Source organism: Candoia aspera, chromosome 2 (genome assembly GCF_035149785.1).
Source record: "Candoia aspera isolate rCanAsp1 chromosome 2, rCanAsp1.hap2, whole genome shotgun sequence".
Taxonomy (NCBI): Eukaryota; Metazoa; Chordata; class Lepidosauria; order Squamata; family Boidae; genus Candoia; species Candoia aspera.
Genome location: NC_086154.1, coordinates 81,697,019 through 81,708,866, shown reverse-complemented (window position 1 = coordinate 81,708,866; position 11,848 = coordinate 81,697,019). Strand labels below are relative to the sequence as shown.

Sequence of the window (11,848 nt, the reverse complement as noted above, 5' to 3'; positions counted from 1 at the left end):
TAGCTGCTGAAGAAGATCACACAGACTGATTACAAACAACAGCATGACCAAGTAGCAACAATGGTGCATTGAAATATCTGCAAGAAATACCACTTGCCTGCAAGCAAGAACTGGTGGGAACACAAAATAGACAAAGTAATAGAAAATGAAGAAGCTAAAGTGCTCAGGGACTTTAGAATTCAAACAGTCAAGCATCTGCCACACAACACCCCAGACTTAACTATTGTTGATAAAAAAGGCAAAAAAGTCTGGATAGTGGACATTGTAATACCTGGAGACAGCAGAATAGAAGAGAGAGAATTGGAGAAAATCACAAAATATAAAGACCTGCAAATAGAAGTAGAACAGCTGTGGCAAAAGAAAGCAAAAATAGCACCAATACTAATAGGCATCTTGGGTGCGATTCCAAAACATCTGGAGCACCACTTGAACACCATCGGCATTGACAAAATCACCATCAGTCAATTGCAAAAGGCAGCTTTACTTGGAACAGCTTACATCCTGCGATGTATACCTTTAATATTATTAAACAACAATACCTGCCTATCCTAGGTCCTGGGGAAGGACTTGATCAGTGGACCAAAATGCCAAATCCAGTCTAAACATCTGGCTGCCTGTGCAACCAACAATAATAACTTATCCAAGGTCCTTGGGAAGGACTCAATAGGTGGATAAAAATGCCAAATCCAGTTTAAAATACATCTGGGTGACTTTGCAACCAGCAATAAATAGAGCTACATATTAAGTTGAGTTCATGGTGGGATTACGGGACTTCAGTACTATTCAACCATCCTCCAAAAACCAAATGCTCACTGGTGAAAGGTACTAGCCCCATATTTTAGTTAACCTCATATGTTAAGAAATCGTATTTCTTTTACTAACTCCACAAATAGTCCAAACTTATGTAACGTTTCACTTCATCTATGCCAAGAATTGCCTATAGTGTAGAATTTCTCTGAATCCAGCACTATGTTCACTTTGTTTAATGTTTTCTGTTTGCCGATAAGCACTATTTGTTCTAAGTAATTCATATCTCGGAAGCTAATCTTACGTGTTTCAAAATACTTTTCAGAGAAGGACTATTCTGGCTTGCCAAGTAGGACTTGCAAGAGCAGGAGCTGTCTAAAACTTGGATGGAGAGAGAACATAGCCACTTTACAGTAAATTTACATCATTTACTCTATTTCCATGGGCTGTCTAATAAAACATTAGAAAAGTATGAGAGCCAATGTAGCCTCTGAAAACAAGTGTGGTGTAGCAGTAAAAATATTGGACTAGGATTGGAAAGACCTCAGTTGCAGTCCACTCCCAGTAATTGACACTCATTGGGTAACTCTCTCAGTCCACCCCAGAGTTGTTCTCAGGTTAACATGAAGGAAGATCCCCATGTAAGCTTCCTTGAGTTCTTGAAGAAAAGGCAGGATTTCAATCAGATAAATTGCCTCTTCAGTTCCAAATATGACAGCAAGATTGTACAGCTAATGCAGCCTTTCTTGACCTTTTGACCCTGGAGGAACCCTTGAAATATTTTTTCCAGCCTTGGGGACCCCCTGCACATTCAGGCTCAAATATAGGCCAGAAGTTACAAAATTATTATATTCATTTCATGTGTAGGTCTGTATATATGCATTAACAGTGTTCTTAAGCTAAAAATAAAGAATGAAACTTACCTCTTTAATGTGAAGTTGCCCAAATTTGAAATAGTTTTTTAAATAAATCATGATCTCCTAAGGAACCCCTAATGACCCCTTGTGGAACCCTAGGGTTCCACAGACTCCTGGCTGAGAAACCCTGAGCTAACGTCACATGGAAGAATCATTTCTTTAAAGTGTTCAAAATATAAGGAAGCCCTTTAACATATAAGAAAAGATACGTTAAAACCAAAGCTGATGGTGGATGAATTACAGTAACAAATATATGGTATAAATCGTCTTAAGCTCATCTATAGATTTATATTTGGATTGTGCTATTATAAGCAATATGTTCCTGATGTGATTATAAGAAAGATGCATACAATCCATTCACTTACATCAGTCCCTCCTTAATGATGAAATGCTAATACTGATGTTTAAAACCAAATTATTAATCTGTTTTATACTGCGCCTCCTTCCAAAGAAGTACAACTAGTGAAAGATTTGTAATGAATTCAGTGGAAATGTTCTCCACTGTTATTGCATTTGCTCAGTATTGCTGGGGGAACTTTGGCAAGTAGTTAAAGGCCTTCCTGGTCTGTGCTCTGAGATACAATTGGTTGCACCTTCAAAGGCCCACTAGAATATTTGGGAGATATCCTGACAGTAGGGATACATGTACCTGGCTAATATGAACATCATTTTTTCTTTCAACTCAGAGATTAACAGAGGTGTGGTTTGTTTGTGTGCATGTGAGTCAGTGTGGTATACTGGTTAAGATGCTAGACTAGGAGTGGGAAAAGCCAGATTCTAGGCCTCCCTTGGGCATAGAACTTGCTGAGTGACTTTGGGTCACTCTCTCTCTCAACCCTAGACTGGGAAACTGAAAAGCATCTACCAACCTGCACTGGACCAGGGTGGTAGATTACAGCCAATGAAGTCAAGCTTCAATGAAGAAGCCTTCATCATCGTGTTATAATGGACTTTAGATGTTTGCAAAGCATTCAAAAGAGGTGTTTGCAAAATATGTTAATGCAAATGAAGGTAGTCCCCTCAAAGGTTAAAGCAGGCGGTGTCCTTTGCAAGCCTTACACATCTCCTTCAAAAACTGTCCCAGCTGTCAGTGTGTACTGACAGAGAGGGACAGCTTACAGAGCAGCCTCATGATCTTTCCAAAGCATGAAGCTGCTTTGTCACTTTAAGATGAGGTGTTTCACTTATCCAAAAGTTATTTGTGAAGCACCTCTTTTGAATGGTTTGCACAGCCCTAGTGTGTATGTTTCTGATTATATTAAACTATTGATAAATTGCTTGGAGAATTGAAACTTAAAACCACCCAAGTTGCCCATTCTACCTTATGAATTTGGCCCATGAATATTTATGTACTTCATACCAGAACTTTCTTTGATTGTCATTCCTTGAAGAGAGCAGTATTGAGCCCTGTGATGAAAAAACTAAGCTTAGATCCTTTGTCTCAAAAAAATCAGAAGCTGATGTCTAATTTGTCTTGCTCCTGGTGTTGGAAACATGATGCCATTTGAACTCCAGCTAAGGCTACTTGAAAATGGTTACTGGACTAATAGCTTGGTATGTTTTATATCAGCTGGAGCTGGTATACCAGCAGAAGGGATCTTGCCTTTATTATCTGTTCAGCAATAATAATCAAGAGTCGTGGCATCTTCAAGATTTATCATTTCATAAGCTTTTGTGGATCACAGTCCATCAGATGCACAAAATACAGTCCTTTCAAAAGCTTATGTGAAAATAAATGTGGCCTAAGATTCTATGCTACAAAAGACTAATAAGGTTTCTCTTCTGGAATTTTGTACTAATTATTACATCCTTTCTGGATTATTTTAAAGCACTATTTGATGAGAGTTTGAAGCTTCAACTATATGCCTATACTGATGGGGTCTGGCTCATGTGACACACACAGGGCCTTTCCAAGCCCAGTTCAAAATGCTAATATTCAGCTACAATGTTTTCAACCATTTGGGACTTGCAATCACCTTTATCCATACCAGCTCACAGTTGGAGGTCAGCTGCCAAAGTTTGCTCACATGCTTGCTGGTTAAGGAAAATCAAAGTGGTGTGCAAAGTGGTGGGAAGCACACTTTTTTGAATATGACCTTATACTTATTTAAAGAATGCACTAACTATTGACATATCAGGTCTCTTAGTACCTACTGGTTGTAATGCTTTCATGTTTTAGCTGGCTATCCCTAATAGTTAATTCTGCTGCAGTGTTCTATTTACATGAGACTTCCTATTTGACTATCTCATCTTTGTTCCCTTTGTGTTCTTTTATTTTTATTTATTTTTTCCTAGCAGCACCCAGTCTTTTCTTTTTTGAAGTTGAACCTCTACTCTCTCTTCAGTTACAATTACCTACTTTCTTTGACTTCTTAAAGCCATGAGGCAACTAACTGTTCTGTGGGAAAACCTATACAAAGTCACACTGTTCAGTGTGTGTGGTGCTTACTGCTACAGATAAGGGTCTGTGTATGAAAGCAGAGGAATACAAAAACTGGATTTTTAGCATGAGTGCATTGTACCTTCAGTTGTCCTACTTCAATCTGATTCTTTTCTTTCACCTACAAAATGGATATTGGATAAGACTAGATGTCATGATCACCGTTGCAATGCTTGTGACATCGCAACAGCTCGCATGACAATACAGGGAAATGGGTCCCTGGCGGATTAAGGCAAAGGCAACTATGAAACACAAAGGAAAGCAACAGGTGCAGGACACTAAGTAACAACCGAGACTGGCGGCGCGGAAGACAGCGATACAAAGTTGCCAACAAGCAATTGACTAAACAACAAGAGAGGCGCGCCTGAGCTGTCAAAGGATTAAGAGCCTGATCGCCCGGCAATGAATCATTACCGTTCAGGAAGGCGATCGAGGCAACGCCCGGGGCGCAGGGGGGCTTAACGACCTCTCACCTGACAGGGACGAAACCGGTGGGACTTGTGGGACGCACCTGGAATAAGGTGGGGTGGAGCGCTGACCGGCGCGGGCTATTTAAATCCTGTTCCGGCGCGCTCCCCTCACTCTCAGCTTTTTAAAGGCATACACTTTGTTCCTCAATAAAGCCAGAACCTAAGCCTACGCTAGCGTCTGTGTCTTTACTGGATCGCAGGCAGAGCCTGACACTAGACCTGTGATAGACAACAACTACAATAACTGTCCTTCAAATACCTGGACAGCTATTTTGTGGCAAGTAAACATAGACAAAATTCAATACAATTGGTTCAAGGCATCTATTTCCACAGAGAGAAACCCATCATTTATCCAGAACTAAAAACAGAAAATCAGTGTTGTCTCCGTATCATGTTGTTTGGTGCAGAAATATAAGATATCAAAAATACAGAATAAAGTTCCCAACCTTGGCAACTTTTAGATGTGTGGACTTCAACTTCCAGACTTCCCCAGCCAGCATCAAAATTCAGTTTTTGAGACTTTTTATTCCATGAAATTCAATAGTTTTAATATTCAGTTTGGAACTGGTATGTTTTAGTCTTCTCCAGGTCATCTGATGATCAGTTGTTAATTGTGAATATGCTAGGTTAATAATTAGTGTCCAAATTTCACCTAATTTAAACCTAATCCTAAACCTAACCTATTGGAAGCATAGTTTTGCCAGGCTCCTGAATACATAAAGTTCTATTGAAATCTAATTCTTTATGTCACTAGAATTGGAGTAACAAAAGTAAATGGCAAGTGTCTGGATTGTGAAACACTCATTTTTGTGTATAAACCTAATTGTTTGTAATTAGGTTTTGTGTAAACCTAATTGTTTATGTAATTGATTATATTTTGGAAATATAATATTCTATTTTGAACAACCTTCTGTCCTTTTTACTTTCATGTGACTATCAACATTTTAGAAAAATTTCATATGAGAATATTTATGTCTACATAGCTCTGGAGGAGTATCTGTACTCTCCTTTATGTACTTAATCCCTTTGCATTAAACTCAGGAGTGGTGGAATTAGTTTATGTGATTAAAATGATCATGGGAAATTATACACTTGCTAAATGGCACTGACAAGTTTGTAGCTTAATTAGCTGTGTTGCAGTGGAGATAGTCAGGAATCATGTTCAGGCTTTTAGAACAAGCTGGTTGCTTAGCTGGAGATAACTTTGCTTCCTGAAATAGGTATGACTATAGAATGGCAGCAAAAAAAGGATCCATCCAACCTGAAATGCACTGTCTGCTTACAACCTGAATGCGCTTAGCAAGGCCTGTATTTGTCGTCTCTTGAAAGCAAACTGAGTAGGGATGAGTTCTGCTGTTCAAGAGGTCAACCTCTCACAAATCAGTTTAAGATGAGTTCTAGATATAAATGGACTGATTCCTATCCATAAGGAGGCCATCTAGTTAATTTCTTCAAAGTGGGTTCTACTGAAAGAGCAAGCTGAGATCTTGATGTGAAGAAAATTATATTATTATCTAACCAATTTGTAACTGCTGAGATAGGAAAAAATGAAAAAAAGCATTTTTAATATTGTGTATGCACATGCACACACACAGGGTATTCTCTAAGTACAGTGAATTGGCATGGTAAGAGAACAGAAAGTGACTCATCTTGCCAGCCTACTAAATTCCATGAAACACTCAAAATAAAATCTGAAAATCTTTCACGCCATGGATGAAGTGAAACTCATAGGTCAGGGGAAAAAATCCTGAAAGCTTTTTAGTTCAATCAGCATGTAATTAATTCATGTCCTGAGTTAATTCTAGCATTTATGAATTTAAATCTTCAATTTAAAATACAAAAATGTCATCACCTAGTATCAACTTTCCTGACAATATATAAAAGATTATTGTGTTGAAGATGCACTTTCGTGGAAATAATGCAGTTACTTTGAGTGATAAAATAATATCAAGCAATAAATATTTACCTAAAGAAAGATCATAGGCAAACCCTATGCATTTTTGTTTTGCCATATGAAGACTGGTTTTCTTTGAGCCAATGAACTTTTAGGTAAACATTAGAATCTTACCTTACAGGAGCAAAAACCACAGATCCTATGGAATCTGTCTCTTCCGGATTCACAAATTAAAGTTTAAGTAAACAGAGAAAAGTCAGTAACTAAAACTAAACTAAGCTACCATAATGGAGTATTCCAAATTTCTTCTGCTGCCTATTTACTATTCCGGATCAATGTAGTCACCTTAACATATAAATCTCTCTAACGTCAATTGTTGGTTTTCAGTTATCTGAGTTAAAGAATCTCCAGATAACAAAAAGTCCTTAATTGGATCAAATATGATTCTATGAAATAAGCAGGTTCTACTTACTGGATTATAGCTGTCTGAGCAGAAATATTCTCAGTACTGTGCCCACAGGTATTTATGACACCACATCTCCTTTTGTCAACTACCTAATCCTGCTTTTGGGGTTTTTTTGTTTTGTTTTGGTCACACATTTTCCTCCTCCTGCTCCCATATTTAATTATTTACTTCCTTACTACATATATATCCACATATTTTGAAACTCAAGGCAGCTCACTTACATAAAAAAAATCTAAAGTCACAAACAAAATGCAATAATGAAAACATAATAATTTAAACAGAAGAAGTTAAAAGAACTGACCACATGCCAGATAATGCTCAGCAGCACGGGTCAGTTTCACCTGAGCCACAAATCGGCCAAGCACATTTAGCTTAACATGTTCTGCAGACCTAACCTAGAGAACTGGCCTGGATCCCAATAGTCTTTTCACTGTTTCTTGGCCTCAACAATTCACTCTTTCTAAATAGAAAGCCATTGCTGTCAACACAACCACTACCTTTGCTTCCATATTGCATGGAACCTCAGCCCAGCCATGAAAATACTGAAAATTTCTGCTGATGCTGCAATAATACTAAGCAAATAAAGCATCCAGAGACACATTTAGTCTGTTGCAATGCCCAAGGCAGATTATACTGTTTTGATGCTTTTAGGTCTAAGAGCTTGTCCCTTACAATCTTTAGCTATTTAGACTATTTCTTGCATGTGAGGGAAAACATATTTATGGTTCACCTACCTCTGGTTCAGGATACAAACCCCAGGTAGTAACTTTAGTCACTGGGATTTACCTGATATCAGGATACTGTAGATGATCACTGGCACCCATGCCAACAGTGCTTTGGTTTTAAAATTGATATTCAACATATTCAGGAAAAGAACAGCTAATGGAAACCAACTACGGGAATCAGGGCCATTGTCACCTGTAGCGAAGAATAAGAATAGTAGGGCAGTCTTAAGTTATTGATGACCTATTTTTAGGTTTCAGGCCTAATCAGTCTCAGTAAACAAGGTTGAGATTGTGGGAGATCTAGCTCAAAACTGGAATGTTTCAGCAGCAGTAAAGCAACCAAATGACTGAAGGAAAAGCTCAGCATTGACAAGGCAACCTGCTGAAGGCTCAGCGCATACTTGAGTCTAAGTATAATGTGGTATGATTGTGCTTTACTGTACAAAACCAGCTGTGATTAAAAACATGGTTTAAGGTTCAGCACATTGTCTAAATCCAGCCCATTGTTGTTTAATAAACCATTCAGAGTACCCAAGATCTTGAAAATGTTGCTAACTATCCCATTGAACATTTTAAGTTTCACTCAACACACTATAGCATGGGAGGAAATGCCATCTATTCTTCTAGTTCATGCTTACTTCCAGGGTTTGGAAGCTCAAGCATGCCAATTCCTAATCCCTTCCTCCAATGTTCTTCTAATTGCTAATTAACATCCCACACCTCATCTACCTTCTACCACAGATGTATTGCTCATTACAGAAGTATCTTTGCATGGTCCACTACAAAACCTACCACAAACCTTCAGAGGGCAGACAGATTAGGTAAAATTGTACCATATCCTTAGACTTCCACATATTACAAGATTTTATGTCAAGTTTACATATTTCAGCATACCTAGATAGTTCCAAGAATGTGAAAGTAATTACCTTCATTTAGTTTATACCTTTCTTCTTTAACCCGATCAACACATTTGACTACCAAAGACTGCTACAAAAGGGAAGGATTTAATAATGGTTGGGGAACGGAAAATAAAAACCAAGCCAAGATACAATTAATTCATTTATTTACAGCAAGTGTTCAGGTTTATGAATACCCTTATATGGCATTTCAGTTCAGCAACATTAAAGACAGAACATTAAAATGCTTTAAGCTAGCTGATATCTACAGAACACCTTTAAACTTCAAATACAATGTATTAATACAATGGAACATAGTTTTATATTTTTAATTTATATTTAGGTGAATGATGTTTTCCATTCGTAAACCAGAATGGAAAACAGAAAGCATTTAAAACCTGAATGCCAAAGTTAATGAAGTTCATCAGCCTGATAAAGGCTCAGTATAAAAGGGATTTTTCCAGCCTATTAGGTTTGCTGCGAAGTTGCCTCCTACATTATCAAGTCTATATGAAGGTACTTTTGCACAGAATTTGCATGAAGTCATGCCTGTAGCAGTGCCAAGATTGATATATACAGATTACAATTTACTGCTTATTGCAGAAGTATCTTCACATAGCCATTACAAAATCCCAGTTATCTCCCAGAGGTGTATAGAGATGTAACTACAACATATTCTACATCTTGGAACATAAGCCTTCCGAGTCAGACAAAGGTTATCCATTGCTTTAAAATGACATTTGCATCTGGTAGTCATCATAATAAAGAACAAGAATTGTCTCCGACAACCAGTTTCAACCACTAAAAGTACATATAAAAATTAGGTGATTGAGAAGTTAGCAATAGTAAAACCTTCTGGGCCTAAACACTTGTCATAAAAATTTTCATAAACAAAAATATACTTTAACATAGGAAAGGCTAAACAAGAACTACATAACATGGCATGGTATTTACCCTCTTTGTTGTCGATTTAGAGAAACAACATGTTCTATTTTTGTCAAACCAAAAAAAAATCACAATTCATGGATAATTTTTCCACTTTGAAGACAAGGAAACCTCTTAATGCCCAACTTCTCTTGCAGATCAGAAAGAGCTAACAAAAACAAATGCTATACTAGAATTACCTGCCATAGCACTCCATACTTTATTTTTCAACTAATAGCAGGCAATTCATCATTAGGGAAAATACCAACACACAAGGATCATTAAATCACAATTGGTTTTAGCGACAAGTACATCTGGTGGCTATCATATCTTCATATTCTTTATACACAATTGATCTATCAGCCTCTACCTTCAAGACACTCAGAGGACTGTATTCTGCAGGAATGCAGGAGGGTCTGGGGACAGAAGAATCCAGCTTTTCATATATGATGTTCTGAACCATTGCATGCACAGGAGAACCATAGCGATGGCCAACTACCCTTGGACAGTCACCTTTGCAATAGTGAGGATTGTATCTATGTGGTGCAATTATCCATTTGTCCCATTTCAGCTGACTGAATTTCAACCAAAAGTTGTGAAGCTCGCATTCGTTTTGGGGAAAAAGAAACTGTCTGTAATACTGACTTAAATCATATATTGGAACTGGAGTGTTTCCCATTTTCCCATCTTCATCTCTTCGGTGACGAGGTGCTCTTTTTCCCTGTTTAAGGCCTTTTCTGGCCTCTTCACCAGGATCTGTGAAAGGACCCTTTTTCAGACTAGACCATGCAAAGTTCCTCCTCCTGTCTTGGAGAAAATTCCATCTGTGATAGGCTTGCTCACTAGTGTCATTGAGGTACAGCAGAAGAGAAGGCGATACTAGTGCCATACTGAAGAAATCATGTTTAGAGTTGGGATACTCTTCATTATTCAGGCAGGTGAAATTCACAGCCATATGGATGTTTCGCTTGTTAGAAGCTATCAGAGGGTGAAGAATAGTGGTCACATCAATCTCAATCCACTTGCCTCTGAGTTCCAAATGTAGACTGAAAGCCATTGTGAGTGGAACATTGAGGCACACTTGACTGGAGCCATCATGCTCTTGAACAACTACATTACATGTACACGTAAGATCTGAAGATGTAGAAACAGACTTATCAAATGAGAAGAGTAAGACTGACTTGAGTAAGTGCTCTAAGGTAGTAACACAGTCCAAGTTGAAAAGCAGGTCTACTGAATGAAGGTCTCCTGCAAAGAAATTGAAGAAAAGATGTTTAAACAAAGTAGCCCTGCCCTCCCAGCTTCCTTCTCTTAATCATTTAATATATGCTTCAGTATATTTACTTGGGAATGAGAGCAATTAATCTCAGTAAGCCTTTCTTTCTGATTAGACATGCATTTTTCCTCAGTGAATAGCAAAGACGACAGCCATTTCAGGGTGGCAGCCATTTTGAATGTCTTTTTTTTTTTTGGAAAGCATATCAGGATAAAACTTTAGAGGAACAATCAAAATAGCTGCCACAAGTATTTCCTTCTACCAAGAGAAGGTAATTTCCCAATTATAGCAAAATATATTTCTTTTATGCCATTGACAGAGACCCAAAAGATGTACAACATTCCATTGTACATGGAAGAGCAAGCAAGAAGTGAAAGAATCCCTCAGTCCTATATTTAGATAGGAAAGGGTAAAAAAAAAGAATTCGTTAACCCAAACCAAAGATCTCACATACCATTCGCAGCAGGATGCTTGCATTCAGCATGTGGTGTGAAAAGCCGCACGGTGTTGTAAAGATGCCTTTTGTTGGCCTTTGGAATACCTTCCTTGGTAGCAAACATCTTATACAGCCTCTTCATGTACCTCAGGGATCTAGAATCTGGTTGTGGTCTTGGGTTAGCACTTTCCAATCCCTGGTGATTGTGACCAGACAGCAACTTGAAAAGAAGGGGCTGTGGGCCTTGGCTGTTTTCTTTGTCAAGGGGAAACAGCGTCCTGGGATTGCTCTCAGAGGCCTGCCCCTCTGAGGGCAGCAATGGCTGAGAACCCCCTCCATCCCTCAGACTGGGGGAGCACAGGACACCAGGAAAGAAGAACCTACTCAAACAGAAACAAATAAATAGACCCCCCAAAATCTTCATGATGAGAATTAGTCAAGCAAAGTAACCATCTCCCCCATGACAAACCAAGCTCTAAAAAAATGGCAGCTAGTTCTAGCCTCTTAAATAAATTCCAGCTGCGTTAAGAAAGCTGTTTGCCTCTAATTAGACATTAAGGAAGGACATACACCTGATGATGTCATTCCATTTATTTCAGACTCCACCCCTTGCTCGTGAATAAGTTTAAGTAACGACTCCTTTTCTCCTGCAGTTTA

At 38.3% G+C, this 11,848-nt stretch overlaps 1 protein-coding gene across 1 annotated transcript; it reads right to left on the bottom strand.

Annotated features, from left to right (window-relative positions):
- Positions 1-9,696: 9,696 nt before the first annotated feature.
- Positions 9,697-11,615, bottom strand: GDF9 (growth differentiation factor 9). Its single transcript, XM_063296471.1, has 2 exons — positions 11,210-11,615; positions 9,697-10,727 (listed from the first exon to the last, which is right to left on the bottom strand). The coding sequence occupies exons 1-2, from the start codon at positions 11,613-11,615 to the stop codon at positions 9,778-9,780; spliced, it is 1,356 nt and encodes a 451-aa protein (XP_063152541.1). The 3' UTR covers positions 9,697-9,777.
- Between the last annotated feature and the right edge of the window lie 233 nt (positions 11,616-11,848).